The following is a 23,982-nucleotide window of genomic DNA, read 5'->3' as shown; positions in this document are numbered from 1 at the left end:
ATTGGTACGTAAGATAATTTTCACTCTCAAAAACACAAAGTGAGTAACCTAACTATCGTGACTAAGTCGCGAGGGAATATCGAAGTCATCAAGTGCCGAATATGGAGATCATCTTTGACTTCTTTGCCATAGACACCGCATTCGAGTCCTGAGATACTCATTCATCATATTCAAATTAAAATTTTGAGCAACAATCATCCAACAATTTATTAACAACCGCAAGAATATACAAATTATGTGCTACATTGCCTTCCACGTGTGAAAAAAAAACTAACTCAAAAGGTTAAGCAGAGCCTTTGGTGGGTGCAGGTTTGGCAAATGAGAAATCATCTTCATTCCTTCTTTCTGAATGCTGGGATTCCATTATTTCGTTCTCATGTCCATCACCAGCGTCTACTCTAACTGTAAAATTTGCAGCCGGTGTTTTAGGCGACACGGGATCTACTTCGTAATCCGATGCCTCGTTCTCGTCGTACATGGATGATCCGTTTGAGTGACCTGTGGTCTTGAAACGATGCAATGTGTATCCTGATGATGAATGCATCGGCGAAGCGCTCGGGCTACCGAGTTTTCGAGTTGGGGACTTTCCTTGCTTCTTCTTAACAGCCATGCGCCACTTTTTGAGTGCCTTTGATGTTTGTTCATCAAAGATTGACTTCTTCATACGTGTGCCCATCTGCATAGCCATATCCCACAAGATCAGCAAAGATTATACTGATCAAACAGTTTCAAGGACAGCAGAAAACTCATTAGTACCTGAGTCACAAGAGCATATAGTGGAAGAGTAATGTAGCTGCAAAGACAAAGAACACCAACCCTGCAAATCCATCATCAAAACACAACCCGTTTAACTCGAACCGATCCGAATAATATATCAGCAGATACAAAACAGACATTTTCAACAGAAAGTTCAGTTCATATCCCAAGAGTAGCATGAAAGGAGTTGACTTACCCGAGACCGATTTTTATAATTGCGAGCTTGAAATCAGTATGGAAGCAGGATTTTAGCCCGAACGAATACTGCACACGACAAAATTTGACATTTCTCGAGTTACACCTCAGTAGAAGAGCGTGATTCGGGCAATGAGGATGATTTCGTAACTTGTATCTTGTTCGATAATGATTTTGTTTACGAACTTTTTATTTAAGAAAAGGAGGAGAAATTACCCAAATCCAGAAGAAATACGTTATTTGGAATGCATTCTGCATAAAAACAGTAAGAACAAAGGGCTAATTAGTATCAATCTTTACAAATAATTCTAAACATTATGTTACTGTGATCTTAATATGCTTGACGAAATTAGACTAATCACATCATTCTGATCATCAGTACCACATACAAAAGGCAAGAACATTAATTAAATCCTAGGAATGAGCTAGACCAACAAAACTGTAACGGCCCAAGTCCATCGCTCACAGATATTGTCCTCTTTGAGCTTTCCCTTTCGGGGTTTCCCTCAATGTTTTTAAAGCGCGTCTACTATGAAGAGGTTTCTACACCCATATAAAGAATGCTTCGTTTTCCTCCCCAACCGATGTGGAATTTCACACAAACACTAGAAGATTTATTATCAGATGAAGAGAAGATCTAAACGAAGCCAAGAATCTCGTTCGTGATTACCGAAAATAAAGCGAAGTGGATGAGATAAAGAACCAGCTGAGGCTTGCCAAACCAAAAATATTTATCTGATGCCTGAACAAGAGGAATTCCTTGGACAACAGCATGTCTTTCTGTAATTTCAAGAGCCATGTTTGTCATAACTCCCTGAAGCTTTGTTCCAACAGCCAGGATTATCTGCCATTGATAGAAGTTCTTAGAAACTTTTAATAATCAGTTCAACCTAAAATGGTGTCCCTAAAAAGAAAGACTCCTTACAATCACAGGGATTAAGGATGTCCAAAACAATGCCTGCCATCCTGTAAAGAAGATAGTATATCAGTATCAACTAGCTCCTGAAGTATGGATTGCAAAAGAGCGTTATTAGGATCAACAAGCTCACCATAAACGTTTATAAGTAAGAAGACGACGAACGATGCCCAAAGCACGGGACTGCGAACGGCGTTAAATAAGAAAGATCAGGACATGTAGAGGTTCAGTCATTTGGAAGAAAAGATCCCTCCATGAAAACATAGAACTCTATATCTAATTTTTACCTCACTCCCACAATAATCTTGTAGTCATCTTCTAAGGACCTTTTAATATATTTTTGGAAGTCAAACTTACTTCCCGGAGCTAGATGAACCTACAGATATAGAGCACTGTCATAAAAGGAACAAATAAGTTGTTTATGATCAGCAGGTAGCTGGGAATCGAAAACTCACGGCGATGAATCCATTGCGTAATGCCAAGTAGTCAGCCTTACCAACGGACCTGAAAAATTGTCGGAAGAAGCATCCCTGCAAAGTTAATGTATTTTAGGAGTCTGAACCATGATATTCATATCTCTAGTTAAGTGTAATGAATTTTGTAACAGTCCACAGTTAGCGTCTCCTTTGGACTTTCCCTTTTAGTCTCCCCTCAAAGTTTTTAAAACGTGGCTGCTAGGGAGAGGTTTCCACACCCTCATAAAGAGTGTTTCGTTCCCCTTTCCAACCGATGTGGGATCTCACAATCCACCCCTTTGGGCCCAGCGTCCTCACTGACACTCATTTCTCTCTCCAATCGATGTGGGATCTCACAGTCCACCCCCTTCGAGGTCGAACGTCTCGCTGGCACTTGTTCCTCTCTCCAATCAATGTGGGATCTCACAATCCACCCTTTGGGGCTCAGCGTCCTCGTTGACACTCCGTCCGATGTCCACCCCTTCGGGACTCAACGTCTTTGCTGGCACACCACCCGGTGTCTAGCTCTGATACCATCTTTTGTCCTTGTGAAGGTGATGTGTGGTTGTGCATTGCCTATTTCCTTTGCAATGTCATATATATATAAAGATTGAATTCCTCCATTCCATCTCCATAAATACACAATCTACGAGCATTGCCTTATTGATCACGAGTGATTAAATCCAAGTGGTTCCACAGTCAAAAAGATATCACTAGTAACTAAGAGTTGCATAGCTTGGGAGAAAAAACTTACAATGTAAAAAAAGACAGGAAGTTTTGCCCAAAAGCTCGTGTGGGCTCTCACAAATGATGTCTCGTGAGTAAGCCTGAATCGTGCATTATCTGCAACACAAGTTCATCTAGTTTAGGCTGATCCATCCATGAGAAATAAATCATTAAACCCAAGTTTGGGACAGAACAGGCAAAAGTTGGGCTACAAAGATAGTGACATACCATTTGAGAACTCATAATTGTGAGTTGAGGTCTCCTCCTCCCATGCCTTCCAACCTCGAATCTGTCATGTATATAAACATTGACATGAGTAGAAGTTTCAACTTACAAAGGCAAAAACATCGCCAAATCTATACCAAAACGTTCTGTTTTCAAGGCACTTTCAGTAGTTGATGTCTTAGATTTTGATACATGGTTAACCCATTTTCAAAGTTGTTTTTGAAAGGAAAAGATTTGAGTGCCAATTTCTTAGCATAATGAACTTGGATTCATGAGAAAATATAGTAAAAAACTCTTGCAACCATAGAAAACACTCTTTTGCAGCTTAACATTGAGCATACCTTTAGTCTCCCAAGCATCATTGTGATGGCGCTGTATACTACATGAAATACAGCTAAGAAGAAGATAAACAAGTGCAGCTGATGCAATCCTGAGATAGATATAAGCGGCACATGATCCTGTAAACAAATTGGTTTGAGATTTTTACAAAATATGTTCGAGACAATGGAGCTAGACAGTCAAGAACAATGTATCCAAATAAAGGTTCTTACATCCTTGCAACTAACAGGGCCAACAGCAGCCAGGTACCTCCGTTCATACCATAGAAGTCGTCGATGATGCTCACCTTCATCGGCTCCGCCAGCATCCTTTTCCATTTTGTCATCCTTAGCTGCTGCACACGGTAACATAGTGTTTGCAACCCCTGTGGGAATGCAGATTTTAATGATGTAGCTCTGGCCAAAGGTGAGGAGCAGTGAAATGAAGCCCAGAATCATCAGCTCTGCAACCAAAAACAAATCAATCATGAATTTACTTATTCAAGTTTGCTGATCCATCAAAATTCATAGGCAAAAGTAAAAAGATAGAACAAGAGATAATGAATTGACTTTCAGAGTTGTTGAACATACCAGCTTTAACCTTCTCCAGAGCTTCATAAAGAGCTCTCTTATGCTTATCTGTAAGCCACTGAATGACCAAAACAGAGGAACACGGTGATATCAGATATCTATAATTCAGATTAAACTGATACCCATTTTCAATTTCAGTCATCCCCATTAGAGACAAATACAAAAACTCGTGGTACCCAAAAATAAACACATAAAGAACTCCAAAACTAGCAAAAACTGGAGAAAAATTCAACAGGGTAATGACTATAAAAAGATGAAGAAGAAGAAGAAAGAACCAAAGTATCCATGGAAGAACGAGAGAAGACTAGAAAGAAGGTAATGAGAAGAACCAAGATGAATTCAATTCCACAATCACGACAACAAGGAAACACAAACCCACCGTTCCAGCTTTATGAAGGAGTTTCTCCAAGGTGATAGAAATAATGATGATAACAGCACAAACACCAGCAACAGCCCATGTCGGAGTCTGATCAAGCTCCCTCGTGGTGCCATCGCCGCCGGCAGGAGCCGCCAACGATTTGCCCCACAACAAACTCAAACACAGGTAATAAACCAGCAACATTTCTCAGCTACCAAACACAAACCCAAATGCAAGCAAACAAAGATATATAGAAGATGGGTCTGACTCAAACAGCACCAAAATGAAGTTGATCGCACAGAATAGAGCCAACTATATATGAGAAATGGAAACGAAAGACGGCAGGCAGGAAGAAGAAGTCTTCCCTTCAAGGTAGACAGCTTAGTGGGGGCACATTCGCATTGGGGATTAAAATAACACAAAGATTGACCGACTTAAACAGAGACCCACAAGAACCCTTGATCTAAAGAAGAGAAACGCGTTCATTTTCGAACTGGGTCCATCGCCTCAGTCATCGATTACCCATAACTGCAAAACCTGGGGTTTCTGAAAACAGTAATAAGCCGCATTTATTTGGGTGAGCTTTAGATTGGGGAAAATCGAAGAACTTAGTCAACGGAGGAGAGCTATTGGAACTGGGCGGCTGCGTGCGGTAAATTACAACACAAGAACGCACCATTTCTGACCTTCGTAGGTGAAGATTTTGGATTCGAAACCAGAAATCACTGCGATTTTGCGTTCTTTTTTCACTTTTTGCATTGAATTTGAAGAATACATTTCTTTTTGGAATTGGAACAAGATCACTACAGAAACCAAGTCCACGCGTTTCGGCTATCAAATTAGCGCAGCGCCTAGATTACCGCCAGAATTGATGAAGTAGACGACAGATTCACCAATGAAATTACAGAGTTTTCTTTTTCTTTTTGTAAGTTTTTATAATATCATAATAATAATTAATGTTTTATATATATTTCAGTCTATATTAAATTTTTTACTTTTGTCAGTTTGTGTTGATAAATCCTTAAATTTTAACTTTTAAAAAATAAATTTTAAATTTTCTAAATATTTAATTTTTTTTATGTACCTTAAATCAAAATTCCAAATATATTTTAAATTTTCAATTATTTTTTAGGGTTCAACTACTCAAATTTTTTTATTTTAAAATATATTTTATTTATATTGACCGACTTTAAATTAAAATTATTTTAATTAGAAATATAAATAAATGGATAGTCCTGTCTTTTCCGTAATAATTGTGAAATTCATTATCACAAATTAATGTCTTTTATTTTATTTTATTTTATTATTTCCCCATTTGCGTCACCCTAATAAACATTACCCTCCAATGACAATGACATGGTCAATTCTTTTCCCAATATTATTTTTATATTTTATTTTTTTATTCAATAATCCATTTCAATTTTTTATTTTATTATATTTTGATTATTTCTTATCTCGAGACCAAACTAATTATTGGACAACTAAAATTGTAACAGGTGCACGAAGCTATTCCAATAACAGAGTCGCCTTTGATAGATTTTATTATTAGTATGAAATAATCTAGCTTGACTCGTCTTATAATAACAATGTCCCGATATGAATTGAATTTGGTAAAAAAAAGTCAACTCATCGATAATAAAAGTCAACAAGTTGACTTCAAAATTCGAAGTCGTTGAGAATGTTTAATACTCCACATCTTGCCTACTTTCCTCTCTCGCCACTAAAAAAACACGTTGACTTTATTTTTATCGAATAAATATTATTTTAAAAAAAACTTACTAGAAAAAAATTCGAATTAACCGCGAGAAAATAGCCAAATAACACGAGAATTATATATATATATATTACAACTTGAAATAATTATGCATTATTATATTAATTAATAACTAACCCCCATGTTATAAAAAACAAACATGTCAAAACATGTTCAAGGAGTAATTATATCAATTTAAATATATTAATAAAATAATAATTTGATAATTATATCAAATTTTTATTAATAAATTTTAAAAGATTAAACTCCAAATTGTGAGTTAAGTAGAGGATTATGGACTAATTGATTTGTTATTTCACACGTGAGAACTTAATTACTTCTCTTTGATATTTCCAGCTTCCGACAAAATCGACAACCGGCACGTGTCAGAATACTAAATTACAAGGTTGCCCAAAGCGCACAATGTTTCTTATTCGCTTTTATTTAATTATTAAAAAAAATTATTCTTTTATTTATTTTATTTTCAATTTTTTATCACGTTGCCAGCCATTTAAATTATTTTTATTTACCACGAGTATATATTTTTGAATAAGAGATAAAAAAAAATTAATTATTTCTCTTTCAAATATTGGTTTAATAAATAGGATAGAACAATTAATTTATAAATTAGTCACTTAATTTAGATTTGTATCTTTAAAAATTGTCTATAATCTTTCAATTCTTTGTCCAATAAACTTTAATTTTTTTCAATAAATTTCTAACTTCTAAATTGTGTGTTGTTCTGTTCGAAGATACAAATTTCATCACGGAATCATATATATTTTGTTGAAATCTAAGAATTTTGAGAAGTTTACTCGATTAAAATGTTTGTGTTAATTTCAGACGAAGAAGGAAGAGAAATCGGAGAAGGGTTTGGGTTTGGGTTTAGGGGAAATGCTGAAGATTGGAGATTCCAAGATTGTATACAGTTGAAGAAGCTTCGAATCTCTCAATTGCTGCCTGTTCCTTCACGTTCTTCCAAGATTTCTTCTCTATTTGAAGATCTCGCTATAAATCATCTCCTATTTGTTTCAATTTTCGTCGAGGCATTTCTACTGGCTCTCGAATGAAGTGCTGTTCTTCCTTTCGCTATTTATGGATGCTTCTATTGATACTGTTACGATTTTGGAGCTATCTTGGCGCGTCGAGGAATTCTGAGAATTCAGGATTCTCTGGATTGAGCCGGTATGGGGGTTTGGATGATTCCGAAGCCGTAGCTCGAATTGGCGGCAGATCCCTCTTGTCCGTTCCAACGTGAGTCTTTAATTCATTTCTCCTCGTTTCCTTATTAATATGCAACGAAGATTCTTTAATCTTTTTGATCAACCTTGATTGAGGACATTTCTTGTAACCTCAACTCATCTCCTTGCTCTTTGGACAAATTAATCTTTTCACTATCAATATCAATAAAAATAGTCTTTCAAATTCGTAAGAACTAATCCAAATCAATACCGTTCTTCTGCTATTAGTTTTGTATTTTGTAAATCAATGTAATGAGTGGTACTGTCAATATATACTATCGTAGGAAAGGTAGTACTGCTCTTATAGCTGCTTTGGATGGGGCAATTCATTTGGTGGACAGTAACTCTATGAAGATAATTTGGTCCTTTAGTTCTGGACCGCCAATCTATTCGTCACATCAAGCTCATGTTCATCATGAGCACAATCAAGAAAATGCTTCAGGTTTGAGCAGATCCTTCTTTTTTTATTGTGGGGATGACTGGGAGCTCTACATGCACACAGAGTATGGTGAAACGGTAAAATTTAGTGAATGAATAACACCATCATGTGTTTATGTTTTCTTTCGAAATTTGTTTTCAGTATTGATTCTGCAATCACTGTTTTGATGGTTTTTCCTTTTTTTCATTTTTGATATGAATATATATTTTCCTCTTGGGATTCCTTGACATTTCAGAAACTACCTAAAACGATTGATGAGGTTGTTAGAAGTACACCATATATATTCGAGGATGGTACGGTGATGACTGGTTCTACGAAAACCACAGTTTTTGAGGTTGATCATGTGACTGGAGAGCTTATTCGTAGTCACATACCTGATCTCTTGTCATCTGAACTAAGCAATGAAGATCTTGGTAGTTATAAAGCGAGGAATAATCTAGACGATAAGGATTTGATACAACCTGGCGTGATGAACCCCCCTGTTGAGCCACGATTGTACATCACAAGAACAGATTATTCTCTGAAATCGTCCTTTTCGGGTTCTAAAGAAGTTTCCTGGAGTTTGAGTGTTGCTGAAATTGGAGCTACCTTACTCTGTCCAGAGGTTGAGAATCCAATTGAGGGCATTCCTTGGAATCTTCAAAATAATAGTAGTTATGAAGTTGATTATGCTGTGCCATTGTCTTGCCAATCAAAAGTACTTGTCTTTCGTGAACGCCATGTTTTATCAGGAAAGTCGGGGTATAAAAGATTATCGAAGGCTCATAATGTTGATAATATGTCTTTGGTGTCTGCTTCAGGTTCGATCCTTCCTTCCCAGTTAAAGATTGATAAACATTTAAACATTCATCCTGAAAGATTGATGCTTCCTGAGCCTGTATCAAACACTATCTCTTCTTTGCCACCCAATTCAAGTAGCGAAGCAGTAGTCCCAATGCCTTTGATGAAGGTTAATGAATCAAGTATCTTTAAGGGGTGTAATAAAATGGAGACTCTTGCTGGACCTATTGGATTGTTTTTTGTAGTTTTAATAACCATGCTAGTAGGATTGATGAAGTATGGCAGGACATTGGCTGTAAAGGTAAAACAGCGTTTCTTCAATGAGAAGTCGTCTAGTACTTCTAATGCAAGAATTATCTCTTCGAAGAAAAACAAACCTCGAAAATCGAAAAGAAGTGGAAATTCTGAGAAAATGGATGCATCTATTTCATCAGAAATCGAAAATTCGCTTATGCAAAGTGAGGAGAACTGGTTTCAGGACAATAATCTTATTGGTGGACGTCGGATTGGTAAACTAATTGTAACCAACAAAGAGATAGCCAAGGGTAGTAATGGCACCGTTATTCTTGAGGGAATCTATGAAGGCCGAGTAGTTGCTGTGAAGCGCCTTGTCAAGGCTCACCATGATGTTGCCTCTAAGGAAGTTCAAAACTTAATGGCTTCTGATTTTCACCAAAATATCATTCGATGGTATGGCACGGAGAGTGATCAAGATTTTGTCTATATTTCATTGGAACGGTGCACTTGCAGCCTCGATGATTTAATTCAGATTTGTTCTGATCAGTCCTTGAACTCTATGCTTGGCTTGGATCAAGATACTGTACCCATGATTGATTCAGTCAAAGAGGTTATACCAGACTTGAAATTGTGGAAAGAAAATGGCCATCCATCTACAGTTGTTCTAAAACTCATGAGGTTCTCTATATTTATTATCCAACACAATAATGATCTTTAGTTATATGGATTAATTTTGTTAGTTTTGTTAGTTCTCATGCGGCAAATATAGTGTTTTCCCACTAACTTGTATACAATAATATATGGTTCTTGGAACATGAAGTAGGTTTGGTTTTGATAGTTGTCAAATGCAGGGATATGGTAGCTGGGCTTGTGCATTTGCACGAGTTGGGGATAATTCATCGGGACTTGAAGCCACAAAATGTGTTGATAATTAAGAAAAAATCTATATGTGCAAAGCTCTCTGATATGGGAATCAGCAAGCATCTTTCAGCTGATATGTCATCCTTGGGACATCGTGCCACTGGCAAGTATTCTTCACTAGCTTTCGTCTCCCTTCAATACTCATGTTATATTCTACATGCATTCCTGGTTGATAATGAGGCTTTTTAAGTCTCTAGAAATGATGGGTTAACTTGAGACAAAAATCCTATCGCAGGTTGTGGGAGTTCTGGTTGGCAAGCCCCCGAACAGCTTCTTCAGGGGCGACAAACCCGTGCAGTCGATTTGTTTAGTTTAGGTTGTGTTCTCTTTTTCTGCATCACAGGTGGTAGACATCCATTTGGTGATCGTCTCGAGCGTGATATCAATATCGTGAAGAATCAAATGAATTTGTTCTTGGTGGAAAGCATCCCAGAAGCTCTAGATCTTATTTCTCAATTGTTAAATCCTAACCCTTGTTTGAGGTAAGAAATCTTTGTTCATGAACACTAAAAAATCCTTAGATATCATTTATGTAGAGTAAAAGCATATCTACTTCATCTCTCTTGATAATATACCAGACCAAAAGCATCAGAGGTGTTGCACCATCCTTTTTTCTGGAGTTCGGAGATGCGACTTTCTTTTCTTCATGATACTAGTGATAGAATAGAGCTGGAAGACAGAGAGACTAATCTCATGAAAGCATTAGAGAATACTGCCCAGTTAGCTATAGGCACTAAATGGGATGAAAAGATGGAACCAGCTTTCATTGCTAGCATCGGTTGGTATCGGCGTTACAAGTATGATAGCGTTCGAGATTTGCTGCGAGTTATGCGCAATAAATTGAATCATTACAGAGAACTGCCTAAAGAAATTCAGGTTTCCTTCCTTTTTTTCATTCTTTGATCGTTCATGCCAAAATCGGTGACAAACCATCGTTTTGTGTTTTTGTTGTCATTTCAGGAGCTCATAGGATCTGTTCCAGAGGGATTCGATGGTTACTTTGCTAGTAGGTTTCCAAGACTCTTGATTGAAGTTTACAAAGTTATAAGCCAATACTGTAGGCAAGAAGAATGCTTTCAGAAGTACTTTAAAAGCCCTGTAGACTAGATTCTTAGATATGAATGTCTTGAAAAAAATGCTAAAATTATTATGGAAGCATGGTTAGAGTACTAATATACATGTATACATCTGTAAATATTGCTGAAATAGATCTGAATTACTGTAAAGTGTTACAATACAAAGAACAATTTTGGCTCTTAAATTTCATCCTCTCTCGATACTTGATGATACTGTTGCTAAAGAAAATCGACTAAGCACTAACAACATGCAACCATGATGCCTGTTTCTAACCCGTACCGATCATATGCATCAATACGTACCATCAGCATCACAATTGTCATATTTTCTTGAACTGCCTGCTGAATTATCTCCATTCATGTTTCTAACTGAAGCCTCCTGCATCTGTCGTCGCTTGGATCGACTCCTAAAGACATCTTCCTTTTCATCTGCAAAAGAAAGAAATCTATGCAGGCTTTTAGATCGAGATCGAGAGGTTTGCTCAGAAGATTCAAGTTCTTCTGAGTAATGCTTGCTGTATTGGCGCAACATTTGAAAGACATATATCGCTAGAGCGAGCAAGCAGGCTAATCCACATATTAGAAAAAGTCCCCAAAAGCTATCGAGCTGAAGTCGATCCACCTCAAATTTGGAGACTTGTGATGTGCAAGCACTTTTCATTAACCATTTATCATGGATTCTTTGAAGATCCCCATTTTCGGACAGTTGTAGAATAGCAGTCGACATGTCAACTGCTAAAGGAGAGTCGCGCTGGAAAGCCTGTTGGTATAAAGTACCATCATCAGATGACAACCAAATAGACAGATAGACAAACAAGCAAACAAAGAAACATGATTGAAGTACTTACAAATCCCCACCCATTTTTGGTGAACTCTTGGCCAACAATACTGAATTCGCAATGAGTTGAAAGGAAGAGCTCGGCATACGATCGCTCGTCGACAATAGCAGCAACACCATTCTTCTGTGGACCATCATTCAAGGCTTTAACATAATGTTCTATTGAGATTAGTGGAACGAGTCTCGATTCGTGAATGCCAAGTTCCTCAATCAAGTAGTTTCGAGTAAACGAACCCTGCTGGTACCCAATTGGGTCATTGTTTGAAACCAAAGTTTCAATGCCTTTGACAGAAGAAGAGAGTTGTTGAACTGTAAGGATAGAGGTCAAGCTTGCAGTGTAGCTCGAGTTTATAATAAGAACAACAAATAACCATATGAGCAGCACGAGGCGACCGAGGGTACTGACCGTGTTTTCCCCTACACAAAAGACGTGAAATATTGAATCAGCTTCCATCAAATTCATTTCGAGTTAGCTCACATACGTTCACTTACGATGAGAAAAGAACATAGTTGAGAAGCTGAACCTGCATCAGATAAAGAACAGAGACAAAAGGAAGAAATAAGTTTGAAAGCTTTGATAAGGAGTGTCTTGAAATAAGAATCCCACATGAACTCACCACAGAATAGTAATAACTTGTCTCTTCGGAGGGCCACGAAAATCATCATTAATCCTATGCTCCAAAATCCAAACAACTACGCCTACTACAAGAAAAGAAACAGCAGTAATACACCACATCTTTGCAGTGAACGGCCGTAAAAAGGCCCAAGCATTAGAGTTCAACTTCTTGACTGGGGCAATGACTACTAAGCCGGACTCGATGTATGGTTGTGTAAAATCCGCCATCCGGGTTCGGTTCGTGATAATTGCAATGTCGCCTATCGCTGCATCGAAGACCTATAAGGAAGAAAACATTCTAAGTTTGTAACAGCCCAAGTAGATATTATCCGTTTTGACCCGTCACGTATCGCCGTCAACATGTCTACTAGGGAGAGGTTTCCGCATCCTTATAAGGAATGCCTCGTTCTCCTCTCCAACCAGAGTTAAAAGATGAAGTTTTATCATAGTAAGTAACCTTTCATTATAATGCTTACCCCGGTCGTGATTTGACGAACAAGCTCGGTTGTTCTTGGATTAGTAACACCATCCCCATAAGCAATTAACTTGTAAGGGACCGTATAAGGCAACAAGTTAATTGCTGCAGTGAAGACATCAATGCAGTAGCCACTGAACATGTCAGTTCCTTCTACTTGTGAGACAAATTCTTGGTAACTGACTCGTCTTGGGACACCGATTCTCAAATGCCCTCCACCGTTCGGAAACGCCCACCCACGAGGCTTCGTTGCTGCTTGTCCTGGCCATACCACATCATATAGCTTTTGATTTAAACTGGATCCATTAGGTGGTTTTGAGTAAAGGGTTTCAGGAGGCACAATGGATAAGCCAGAATAGTTAGACCAGTAACCAATTCGCCTTTCCCCTGAGCCGATAATATTGATCACTTCGAACGCAGGGCGAATCAAGTCCCGGTCTGGAGTGAACTCAACTGGACCTGTTATTCCAGTGAAATTTACGTCTAAAATATTCTGTAGTAGTGCCCTCCCACCATTGAAGACGCTCATGGCATTCAAATTCAAAGCTCCAACATCAGCCCAAGTTAACTTGGAAAGATTTGAAAATGAAAGATTTCCACCTTCATTAAGAAATGAGTTGATTGCATGAGCAAGCATCCATACAGTATCATACGCATATAATCCGTAAGTACTCAATCCGAGTTGGCCGCTCGACGACTTTCCATTAGTCAAATTCGTCCACCTAGAAACAAATTTCCTTTTGAGTGCAGAATTTGGAGTATAAAGACGCAAAGCAATAAGTCCTTGAATACTTTCCATAGAACCAGGAGGACGAGTAGAATTCGTGTCGAGTAGCAAAGAAAGCCAGTTTGTGGCTATCCATACATAGCCAGGTCCAGTCAATCCAAGATGTTGAGCTACATTGAGCACCACCATACCTGTGGACTCATAAGTGTGAACAACAAGTATTCGAGACGTGGTTAAAGTCACCTTAACAAGTGCATTAGTGACCTCGTCTCGACTCGCATCAGGCTTCAATGGTACTTTGACTGAGATCTTACATCGTTTCTCGTTAAGTTGATCCCCCAATGCAGCAATACCATTTCTACCATGGTCATCATCAACAAAGATGGCAACCACTTCTCTCCATTCAAAGTAGTCTACTATTGCAGCTACTGCAGCCATCTGATACCGATCGTTCTGTGACGTTCTGATAAAGAAAGGAAACTGAAGTGATGACAGTGTAGGATCTGTCGCCGAAAACGACAACAGAGGAACTTGGAGCTCATTTGCAATATGAGATATCACATGAGCAGTTACAGAGTTTTGGGGGCCAATTATGGCCACGGTCTTCGTCTCCATAAAACGCAAGGCTGCAGAAAAAGAATTAGGAACCATTTTCATTCAAGATAAAACAATCAAGAACAGATATCAGTTATCAGATTATATGCAACAAGTTCGACACATACACTCAACGATGCCCAAAAATCCACTGTAATTGGTATCATGTAAAGTGAGATTCAGCTTCGTCCCCCCAAGAACGGATGGATCTGAATTCACGTCCTCGATGGCAGCTTCTACCGCGATTTTTCCAACTTTTCCTATCATAGAATGGAAAGAGAATAAAGCCCCAATGTTGACAACATCAGGCCTCGTGGATACATTTCTGCTATCTCCAATTGAGGAACTCCCACTGGAGAGAAGCATCAATACTAGAATGCATATAATCCTCATTCTGAACTGGATAATAACTATTCCTCAAATGCTATCCAATCTGTCATAGATGCGAGGAACAGAGAAAAAAAAAACATAATGAATTTAAAAAAACTGCACACTCAAAGATCTAAGTGCTTCAAGATTGAGTAAAGGCGCCTGAAAATGTGTAGCAAGTACAGAATTGCATGAACAGATGATTCAAATACAGTAAGTCAAGGAACAAAAAGCAGTATCAAACCAAGAACAACATCAGCTAGCGATAAATCCACAGAGGTATCAGATCTAAGTGCTTCAAGATTGAGTAAAGGCGCCTGAAAATGTGTAGCAAGTACAGAATTGCATGAACAAATGATCCAAATACAGAAAATCAAGGAACAAAAAGCAGTATCAAACCAAAAACAACATCAGCTAGCAATAATCCACAAAGGTATCAGATCCAAGTGCTTCAAGATTGAGCAACGGCGCCTGAAAATCTGAACCAAGTACAGAATTGCATGAACAAATGATCCAAATACGGTAAATCGAGGAACAAAAAGCAGTATCAAACCATAAACAACATCAGCTAGCAATAATCCACAAAGTTGTGGCAAAGGAAGAAGAATCAGAGAACAAATACCCAAAAGCATCAACGGGGGCATTCCAGATTGGACAATCAAGATTCATACAGTTCAGATAAGGTGCAAACCAACGAGTATTGAATTCACAGAACCCACTAAAAGATTCAATAACCTCATCCTAGTGAAGATATACTTAATAAACAGAAGCCTCTTCGACAAGAACAAGCCAAGAGAATGTTAGCTCGTTGGCAAAATGAGGGGCCATCTTCATCGACTCTAACTGGTGGAGAGTCTTCTCATGTGAATACGGATGCCCTCCAAAACGGGCACAGAACCGTTCGATGAAAGCATTAAATGATTGAAAAGACCAAGCGCGCTAAGCCTTACCTTAATCCCTTAGCTGCTGGAGAATCAATCACCGCCGACTATGGGGCGCCCCAAAAATAGCTCTCACAGCTCTGCGCGCTTCCCTTTTCAGCCATAAACAAATATTGGCACTGTCATGTTGCGCAGTACGCACATTCACACTCGACCCTCCATTACAATCGATACCCATAACCATTTTAAGACCCTTGAATCGAATTTCATCGTAGTGGAGTCTTTTAGTGGTGAAGGTGAATCGTTTGGAGGGGCAAATTTTCTACTGGGTTTTGTTTTTTTCTTGTTTGGATTGGAATATCGTCATTTATATCACGTTTTTCATATCAAAAACAGAAGCTAAGAAATTTTGAAATGGAAATTGAATTTCTTCGTCCTTTTCCTGAGAACGAATCATATTTCTATGCGTAATGACTTATGTACGCCAAATGCTGTTCATGGAAATTCGTGCACCCTCGTATGGAATCAACTTACAAATATTCCTTAAAAGTTAAAAACATTAAATAGATCTTGAAATATAAAAAGTGACCAAAAAGTTCAAAACTTTGAACTTTGTGTTCTAAATTATATTACTTCAATGACATAAAACATCAAGGATAATTATTAAATGTTTAATGATCTATAAGACATAGAACTGTCGGTTCAGACTATAAGAAATTTTGTAGATGGTGTTTGTAAAGTGGCAGACTCGAGTTTGGATATATTTAATAGAGTTTGATAGCCTAAGTTTCTTAAATCCGTGTCGGGTGTAGATCTGGGTTTTAATATATTTAGATAATTTAATTTTCTAAAATTATAATAAAAGTGTGATTTTTTAATTTTCATTATATTTTTGACATTTAATTATAATGTATAATGAAATTTACATAGTTTTTGTAAATTTAATTTAATTATATTAGAAGAAAAAAATCTAAAATTCGAGTAGTATTAATATATAGAATTATAAGATATTTATTTTTATTAAAAATTTATTTCTTAGTATTATACTCTGAAAAATTAAAAAAAAAATCTAAATTTTAATATTTTAAATTATAGCACAAAAATAAAAGTAAAATTGATAGTGGGCCGTGGGCCGTGGGCCTACAATTTCAGCCCATTTATCACTTTTATCGACCCTTCTTTTTCAGTAAAATTTAATCCATCTGGCGGCTGGTCCCATTTCATGAACAGACTCCACGTGGAAAAGAAAGGTTCCCACGAACAGCCATGGCCACTTTGAAAGAGATCCTAACTAGGCGACCCGTCGCCGCCGCCATCAGGCTCACTGTCCCTGCCGGCGGAGCTCGGCCAGCGCCAGCGGTGGGCCCGGCGCTTGGTCAGTACCGGCTGAATCTGATGGCCTTCTGCAAGGATTTCAATGCCCGAACTCAGAAGTACAAGGCGGACACACCCATGGCCGTCACCATCACGGCTTTTAAGGACAACACCTTCAAGTTCACCGTCAAGTCGCCGTCGGTCACTTGGTACCTGAAGAAATCCGCCGGGATCGAGTCTGGGAGCGGCCGCCCAGGCCATGTGGTCGCCTCCACGCTCTCCCTCAAGCACATTTACGAGATCGCGAAAGTCAAGCAGTCCGATCCTTATTGCCAGTACATGCCATTAGAGTCCATTTGTAAGTCCATTATCGGCACTGCCAATAACATGGGAATTAAGGTTGTTAAGGAATTGGATTAATGCAATACCTAAATTTTTGGGGGTTTTCTCCCTTTCTTCTTCAGTATATCGCTTCAAATTGAGAATTTTTTTCAGTGACCTCATTCTTCTTACTGTGATTGAATGTTACTTTGTATGCTAAGTCCGCAATCTATTCTGCTGATATATTTAGTTTCTGATAGAAGTTGAATTAATTCCATCGAGCTACTTGTGAATTTCAAGGAAAGGGGGGCTTGGACAATAGCTAAATGTAGCCATCTCTCTTGGAAGAAAAGTTAATTTTGATCACGAGAGATGCAATTTTGTTATGGGACTATAGCTAATTTGTAAGACGTGAACTGATTTCATTTTGATCACTGAATGTGTTGCCTTTGCTTGCATTAGCCAGTTATTAACTTCTCCCAATTTGATATCACTGGTGTAAAATACTGAATTTGTTTGTCTTTGTGAAGCTATGCTTCGTTGTCGTTCATCTGCAACTGATTAGTTGACCTTTATGAGGCAAATTGCTAGCATATATTGTTTTCTTTAAGCTTTTCTTGTCGGGTTTCTTCTCAAAGTTTTAAAACGCATCCATTAGGGAGAGGTTTCCACATCCTTATAAGAAATGTTTCATTTCCCTCTCCCATCGACATAGGATCTCACTGTATTATTGTGGGTTAGGCTGAATGGTTGGAATATTGGAAAGAAAAACGGAAAATGGTGTAATTTTTCTCTCCAATTTCTATGAGTGTCTAGGCCAACTTGCAAGTAATCTTAAGTTAGTAGGTGATCATTATGCATTGAATTCTGATGTAAACTTATGGCTTACTGTGTCTTTGGATACCAACTCTACAAGAACAATGCATTGATTTTCTACCCTCACTCCAGTTCACCTGGATTTGTCATTTTTAGGTGTTATGGCCGTGCTTCATGACTTGCCCTACACCATTAAATTGGTATTGTATTCTTTGCTTGGTCAGGTGGTAACAACTCTGACTTGTTCATTTGGCCCTCATTTATGATTAGACACCATGGGTCATCAAAAGTTTGGTGTAGCATTTTGAATAGGGGACTTGGGTTTGCTATTTTGGCTTATGCTAATGTAACATGTTTCACCATTCTCCAACCTATCCCTTGCTCTCATCCACAACGATGATAGCCTTCTAGGCTGTAACAGTGCAAGTTCACCACTAGCCGATAATGTCATTTTTGAGATTTCCCTTTTGAATTTTCTCTCAAGGTTTTAAAACGTGTCAATTAGAGAGAGGCTTCTACACCTTGTTTCGTTCCTCTCTTCAACCAATGTGGGACGTGAAAGTTTCTGAATCTTATGAAATAAAGAATGATAAACTATTGGTTGGTATCATGGTTCCTTTTCTTCCCTGCTCATCCTGTGGAGTAATACAAGAATTTTAATGTGCAGTTTCCTGTTTGATTGTTGTAGCAAGTTCATTCTTATCTTCCCTTTGATGTGAGTTGTTGAAATGTGTGTGATTGATTGTGTATTATTGCTTCAAGATTGTCGGTTTTCTACCTTTTTTCTAAATGGCACCAGTAATCTCTGAGGATATGATCAGGTCATGAGAAATTAGGCACAAGAAAAAACCAAAATGGATTCATCACAAGTCCCCATTATGGGATAGATTAGTTCCACCCCCACTGTTTAAGTCATCTTACTCAACCCAATGCTTTGCCCAATTGGATATGAACCTTTGAAAATATTAGAACATTTAACTTGATTCATTTGTCTTTATCTTTTTCGACTTAGGTGTTGTTAGCCTTGTTTGAGATAATTTTATATTACCTACGGATTACACCGACCTCCCGTAACTCAACTAGATAGATTAATTGTAATGCCCATGCTAAGAATTTAGATTAGGATTTGGAGTCCAAATTCAATATCCGATGGCCCCTTCCTCTTATGTTCATGTTCAGTTATCTTAAAGTGTTTTTAAGAGCGAAAACTGTTTCCATAGACCCGCACTAATCCTTTTAGCATATTTTGTCACCACTTGCATATTTTTTAGGAAAATTCCATAGAATTAATCTAATCTAGAAACGTTTAACTTTGAAGCTCTGAAGCTCGCACTTTCTCGATATAGCTCATAAAAATACAAAAAAAGAGAGAAGAAATAAAAGACAAAATGCTTCCGCTGAGATCCAAGCAGAGGTAAAATACTTGAAAGCAAAACATTGACCTAAAAGTTAACACAACTTTAAGTTATTACAAAATCTTTAATGCACATGATTTCCTACTACATTAATGAAATGTAAGCCATAATTTCAATTATTTAAACCATTATTCTTGTAATTGCTACACATTCTCCTAAACTTTTGTCTATACTATCATAATTGAAGCAGCCACAGAATCCAATAAATGTAGTAAAATATATGAACTTAGACCCTTTATTATGTCGTAATAAATATACGATTCATAATTTATTAGAAGCACGAGATTCAACTATATAATATCTAAGTTTAAAGTGTAAATGAAATAAAAAATTTAAGAAAAAAATTTCATGATAAAGAAAATGAGCTTCTTCTTCCAAAGGAACAACATACTCAACTTACTACAAGGACCGAAACATTAAGGACGAACATCTTCAACCATATTAATATTAAACGTGATTAGACTAATCATGAGGATTGATTATGGCACAAGTATGAGAAACAACAAAGTAGTTGTGTGATAATTATCAATCAACACCCCTCACCACCTAATACTGATGGGCTAATAATACACCTTAACCATGCCCATTATAGAGAGAATTTGAATGAAAGACAGGAATGGTAGTTAAATGGATTGAGAAAAGTATTAAAAGCAAAAAAAAGTTATGGAAGGCAAAAAGAAGGAGAGCCACCCGCCACCAGCTGCCGCAGGAGGAGGGAAGGTCTGAAAAGCTCAACAGAGAGTAAAAAGTGGAGAGAGAGGTTGTGGGGGAAGGCCAGCCAACCAGAGCAACGCCAAACCCCACCGTTCAATTCAATCATCCATCAAATTTTTAGAACTTCACAGTGATTTTGGTATATATAATTTGTAATTATCTTTGATTAACCTTACAATCTTGTGATTGTTTTACAAGGAAACTTCCCCCCCCTTTTCTCTATTTAATTTCTCTTCTTGTTTCTTCTTTTTAATCCCAACCCATTAAGGAAATCCACCCAGGAGAGAGATTCTTGCTTTCCCAGATCGACCCTTTTGAAACCCAGATAAGATCGTATTGGATCTGAACGTTTTGGGTTAGCAACATGTCGTGTTCATCTTCATCGGCGTCTGAGGATGATGAGGGAATCGATTCTTACAGGAAAGGAGGGTACCATGCAGTGAGGATCGGCGATCATTTCGCCGGCGGCCGCTATGTTGCTCAGAGAAAGCTGGGTTGGGGTCAATTCTCCACCGTCTGGCTCGCCTATGATACTCGCACCTCTGTACGTTTTCCCCCCCTAACCCCATTATATGTTCGATCGCTTTGCTTTGATCTTTCGTCTTTCCATGATTGTCCCAATTTTTCGTTCTTCGCATTGGGTTTGCTTGAATGTTCATGATTTCGTGCATTGTGAGGAGTTTATTTGGATCATTTATGAACATTTGTAGTTTATTTGGATCCGGACGGCGATACCCATTTCTATTTGTCGTTAGATCTTTATGATGTAGCTCACATTTACCTAGATTTCTTTCCCTATCATCATTAATTCAATAAAGTGTTTGATATGTGGGGTTCTTTTTGGACTGTTTCTATTTTGATTCATATCCCCATTTCCCATTTATGGATGGTTCCCGTTTTTTTCTTCAATCATAGTTATAATCTTAGTTAAAAACTTGCCTAACAGAGTTTGAAATGAAGTGAAATAGGTATCTAGATCCATGAAAAGTGGTATCCCAGGCTTTAATATATGTTATATTGAGCTTGATCTTGATCTTTGGTAGATTATATATATAATGTTGTTTCTAGTTTATATGTTTTGGTTTTGTAATGTTTTCCTTTCCTTTTCTTAGAAATATGTATCACTTAAGATCCAGAAAAGTGCTCCCCAATTTGCTGAAGCTGCACTTCATGAAATTGAAGTTCTTTCAGCAATTTCGGGAAGCGATCCCTCGAGCTCCAAGTGCATTGTGCAACTGATTGATCATTTTAAGCACGCGGGGCCGAATGGACAACATCTGTGTATGGTTCTTGAGTTTCTTGGCGATAGCCTGCTTCGGTTGATCAAGTATAATCGTTATAAAGTTCTCGAGTTGAATAAAGTCAGGGAGATCTGCAGATGTATTTTGGTTGCTCTGGACTATTTGCACAGAGAACTTGGCATTATCCACACTGATCTGAAACCTGAAAATATTCTTCTGTTTTCCACCATTGATCCTACCAAAGATCCTGTAAGATCTGGACTGGCCCCTATTCTTGAAAGGCCTGAGGGGAACACAATTGGTGGAGCAACCATGAATCTTATTGAGAAGAAATTGAAAAGAAGAGCAAGGAGAGCAGTGTCGAGGATCTCCGAACGAACCGTTTCTTTGGGAGGAGCGTCCCCGAAGCCTGAAGACAGAAAACTAGATGGTATCGATCTGAGGTGCAAGATTGTGGATTTTGGTAATGCATGTTGGGCAGATAAGCAGTTCATGGAAGAGATTCAAACAAGACAGTATCGAGCTCCTGAAGTCATACTGCAGTCTGGATATTCCTACTCGGTTGACATGTGGTCGTTTGGTTGCATCGCTTTCGAACTCGCCACAGGTGATATGATGCTTACTCCAAAAGTTGGACAAGACTATAGCGAGGACGAGGTAAGGATGATTGCTAACACCATTTCCTTAGTAATATGCTATTGTTGGAATATACGAGCGAGCAAGCGATATGGTAGTTTTGGAACTTATCATTATTAGCTGGTTCGAAATAGAACGGAATGCTATCCTATTCTTTTCTTAACTTGTAAAAATGATCATATTCGTGTGTTTATATGCACATATTGCGATGCCTGTGACGATGAGGATACCGAGCGTGTTTGAAAGTTAAGGGATTGTTTGATAATGCTTTATCTTTAGCAGCATTTTGAGCTTCATTTAGTTGATTGCTATATGCAAGTAGGGGAAATGTGGAAGGTAAAACTTCGATTGATATCTCATTCCGTTGTCAAGTTTCTGTGTTGGTCACATATTTAGCTTCTTCATTGTGCTGCTTTCAGGATCATCTTGCATTAATGATGGAACTTCTTGGAAAGATGCCTAAAAAAGTAAGCAAACTGTGCTTCTTATAGTGTATCAATGCCTCTTGCTTTCCATTTCTCATATGTTTTGGCTTGGCACCCAGATTGCTATAGGAGGCGCTCGATCGAAAGACTACTTCGATAGGCACGGGGACCTGAAGAGGATTCGGAGGCTGAAATTCTGGCCTCTTAGTCGACTGCTGGTCGAGAAATATAAACTTCCAGAAGCTGATGCTCAAGGTTTTGCTGAGTTTCTGAGTCCCATTCTTGATTTCGCTCCAGAGAAGCGACCAACCGCGCAGCAATGCCTGCAGCATCCATGGCTGAATCCGAGGAACGTAACTCAAAGTGAGGTGAAGAATAAATCCGAGGTCCAAAAGGTGAATGTTGGAATGAGCAACCTCCAGATTAGAGTGGGTAAGTGAAGAACTGCTGGGTAGGCGGGGGCGAGGCATTCGACTGCAGAGCAACAATACCGTTTTCAGATTCTTTCCTCGGTCTGATCGATCGTTCGTCGTACCCGTCGTACCCGTCGTACCGTCGTTGTCTGACTTCCTGTTACAGGTGGATTTTTTTTGTTGTTTTGATTTTTGAAAATGATTTTTGATTCTTGATCAACTAATACAGCATGTAAATTAGTATATTGTTCTTCCAAGACATTGACACAAGTGAGTGAATCATTGAGTATGGATATAGAAACTGTTGGTGGAAGGGATGAGGGCTGTGCTCTAAAGCATCCTCAAGATCACTGATTTATATGTTCTACATGCTATCAATATGATTTCTTTCACTTTACACACATTCATGGGTTACATTCTAGTCGTTTTTGTCGTATTCAAATATCGCATCTTTATCGATCCCGCCGTTCACCTGGGTGATTATTATTCATTGTGTCTCCTATTCTTGAAGCGTATAAATACTATTTTCATTTTACATATGTTTTCAAAAAGAAATTGTTTTCAGGTTTGGATTGGTTAAGATGAAAAATCATAAAAATTGTTCTCGTGTCGGATTGTTTAAGATGAAACCTTTATCGACCCAACTAATTTTATTTATTATTATTTTTTCAAATATAAATCTTTAAAATTATTAATTTTGAATGGCTTTTGTTATAAATAAATGGTGCTAAAGTATGATTTGGATTTTTCCCATAAAATTCATTTTGTTACGAGATATTTAATCTTTGAACAAGTTCATTAATTAATTATATTGTTAAAATATTTATTTGTTTTTATTTTTTAGCCAAATATTTTTCTTCTAATTTGAAGCTCTACTTAATTAATTGAACTATACTTGAATTGACTGAATAAGTTACCAAATATAAAATAATTTTATTTTAATAATTCTAATGGATGTAAAATAAATAATATTGTAACTAAAAATTTACGGGTACTAATATGAACGTAGTTCAACTATGATTAATTGATAATCATACTAATAAGGGATTATTTAACCTTTTAATTTACGATTATAATTTATCTATTTGTTAATATTTTAGTTTTTATATAAAAAAAATAGAACATTAATATTTTACTATAAAATCAAATTTGAAATTAAAGTTAAAAATATTGAAATCATATTACAATTATGATAGTTGAT

General features: G+C 37.6%; 5 protein-coding genes across 15 annotated transcripts; 3 read left to right on the top strand and 2 right to left on the bottom strand.

Moving 5' to 3' along the window:
• Positions 1–140: 140 nt before the first annotated feature.
• LOC111781586 (MLO-like protein 8) lies at positions 141–5,411 on the bottom strand. Its single transcript, XM_023662269.1, has 15 exons — positions 4,561–5,411; positions 4,182–4,239; positions 3,825–4,054; positions 3,615–3,731; positions 3,277–3,337; positions 3,077–3,165; positions 2,323–2,397; positions 2,155–2,243; positions 2,001–2,050; positions 1,877–1,917; positions 1,622–1,795; positions 1,168–1,203; positions 953–1,020; positions 757–817; positions 141–676 (listed from the first exon to the last, which is right to left on the bottom strand). Exons 1-15 carry the CDS (start codon positions 4,741–4,743, stop codon positions 284–286), a joined length of 1,725 nt encoding a protein of 574 aa, XP_023518037.1. The 5' UTR covers positions 4,744–5,411; the 3' UTR covers positions 141–283.
• Positions 5,412–6,950: 1,539 nt separating this feature from the next.
• Positions 6,951–11,171, top strand: LOC111781583 (serine/threonine-protein kinase/endoribonuclease IRE1a-like). Of its 3 annotated transcripts, none has more exons than XM_023662262.1 (7): positions 6,951–7,546; positions 7,818–8,049; positions 8,208–9,667; positions 9,841–10,013; positions 10,146–10,392; positions 10,489–10,786; positions 10,871–11,171. In XM_023662262.1, exons 1-7 carry the CDS (start codon positions 7,359–7,361, stop codon positions 11,015–11,017), a joined length of 2,745 nt encoding a protein of 914 aa, XP_023518030.1. In that variant the 5' UTR covers positions 6,951–7,358; the 3' UTR covers positions 11,018–11,171. The 3 variants fall into 3 exon arrangements, with proteins under 3 accessions (XP_023518030.1, XP_023518031.1, XP_023518032.1); XM_023662263.1 differs by having other exon boundaries at positions 7,459–7,546; positions 7,823–8,049; XM_023662264.1 differs by lacking the exon at positions 6,951–7,546 and having other exon boundaries at positions 7,885–7,975.
• Positions 11,035–15,830, bottom strand: LOC111781581 (glutamate receptor 3.6-like). 8 transcript variants are annotated; one of them, XM_023662256.1, is made up of 9 exons: positions 15,556–15,829; positions 15,005–15,084; positions 14,850–14,922; positions 14,365–14,669; positions 12,917–14,268; positions 12,442–12,719; positions 12,317–12,348; positions 11,835–12,241; positions 11,035–11,746 (listed from the first exon to the last, which is right to left on the bottom strand). In XM_023662256.1, the coding sequence occupies exons 4-9, from the start codon at positions 14,627–14,629 to the stop codon at positions 11,279–11,281; spliced, it is 2,802 nt and encodes a 933-aa protein (XP_023518024.1). In that variant the 5' UTR covers positions 14,630–14,669; positions 14,850–14,922; positions 15,005–15,084; positions 15,556–15,829; the 3' UTR covers positions 11,035–11,278. The 8 variants fall into 8 exon arrangements, with proteins under 8 accessions (XP_023518024.1, XP_023518026.1, XP_023518025.1 ...); XM_023662258.1 differs by lacking the exon at positions 14,850–14,922; XM_023662257.1 differs by lacking the exon at positions 15,556–15,829 and having other exon boundaries at positions 15,005–15,549.
• Positions 15,831–16,720: 890 nt separating this feature from the next.
• Positions 16,721–17,303, top strand: LOC111781865 (54S ribosomal protein L19, mitochondrial-like). Its single transcript, XM_023662590.1, has one exon. It carries the CDS (start codon positions 16,753–16,755, stop codon positions 17,218–17,220), a length of 468 nt encoding a protein of 155 aa, XP_023518358.1. The 5' UTR covers positions 16,721–16,752; the 3' UTR covers positions 17,221–17,303.
• A 2,711-nt stretch (positions 17,304–20,014) lies between these two features.
• LOC111782264 (SRSF protein kinase 1-like) lies at positions 20,015–23,184 on the top strand. 2 transcript variants are annotated; one of them, XM_023663103.1, is made up of 5 exons: positions 20,015–20,205; positions 20,335–20,610; positions 21,179–21,964; positions 22,363–22,410; positions 22,488–22,808. In XM_023663103.1, exons 2-5 carry the CDS (start codon positions 20,431–20,433, stop codon positions 22,806–22,808), a joined length of 1,335 nt encoding a protein of 444 aa, XP_023518871.1. In that variant the 5' UTR covers positions 20,015–20,205; positions 20,335–20,430. The 2 variants fall into 2 exon arrangements, with proteins under 2 accessions (XP_023518871.1, XP_023518872.1); XM_023663104.1 differs by lacking the exon at positions 20,015–20,205 and having other exon boundaries at positions 20,431–20,610; positions 22,488–23,184.
• Positions 23,185–23,982: the final 798 nt, after the last annotated feature.

The sequence above is a fragment of the Cucurbita pepo genome, chromosome LG19, assembly GCF_002806865.2.
Source record: "Cucurbita pepo subsp. pepo cultivar mu-cu-16 chromosome LG19, ASM280686v2, whole genome shotgun sequence".
NCBI lineage: Eukaryota > Viridiplantae > Streptophyta > Magnoliopsida > Cucurbitales > Cucurbitaceae > Cucurbita > Cucurbita pepo.
This window is presented reverse-complemented; position numbering and strand designations above follow the sequence as displayed.

Excerpts from the sequence above, each read along its gene's own strand:
- LOC111782264 (XM_023663104.1), top strand. The coding sequence starts at position 20,431 with ATGTCGTGTTCATCTTCATCGGCGTCTGAGGATGATGAGGGAATCGAT. Across the intron at positions 21,965-22,362 it reads AAGACTATAGCGAGGACGAG|GATCATCTTGCATTAATGAT; the intron begins GTAAGGATGATT and ends TGCTGCTTTCAG. Across the intron at positions 22,411-22,487 it reads TTGGAAAGATGCCTAAAAAA|ATTGCTATAGGAGGCGCTCG; the intron begins GTAAGCAAACTG and ends CTTGGCACCCAG.
- LOC111781581 (XM_023662254.1), bottom strand. The coding sequence starts at position 14,629 with ATGAGGATTATATGCATTCTAGTATTGATGCTTCTCTCCAGTGGGAGT. Across the intron at positions 14,269-14,364 it reads ATTTTTGGGCATCGTTGAGT|CCTTGCGTTTTATGGAGACG; the intron begins GTATGTGTCGAA and ends CTTTTTCTGCAG. Across the intron at positions 11,747-11,834 it reads CCAAAAATGGGTGGGGATTT|GCTTTCCAGCGCGACTCTCC; the intron begins GTAAGTACTTCA and ends TTATACCAACAG.
- LOC111781865 (XM_023662590.1), top strand. The coding sequence starts at position 16,753 with ATGGCCACTTTGAAAGAGATCCTAACTAGGCGACCCGTCGCCGCCGCC.
- LOC111781583 (XM_023662262.1), top strand. The coding sequence starts at position 7,359 with ATGAAGTGCTGTTCTTCCTTTCGCTATTTATGGATGCTTCTATTGATA. Across the intron at positions 9,668-9,840 it reads GTTGTTCTAAAACTCATGAG|GGATATGGTAGCTGGGCTTG; the intron begins GTTCTCTATATT and ends TGTCAAATGCAG. Across the intron at positions 10,787-10,870 it reads AACTGCCTAAAGAAATTCAG|GAGCTCATAGGATCTGTTCC; the intron begins GTTTCCTTCCTT and ends TTGTCATTTCAG.
- LOC111781586 (XM_023662269.1), bottom strand. The coding sequence starts at position 4,743 with ATGTTGCTGGTTTATTACCTGTGTTTGAGTTTGTTGTGGGGCAAATCG. Across the intron at positions 3,338-3,614 it reads TGATGCTTGGGAGACTAAAG|ATTCGAGGTTGGAAGGCATG; the intron begins GTATGCTCAATG and ends TATACATGACAG. Across the intron at positions 2,398-3,076 it reads TTCCTGTCTTTTTTTACATT|GGATGCTTCTTCCGACAATT; the intron begins GTAAGTTTTTTC and ends TTAACTTTGCAG.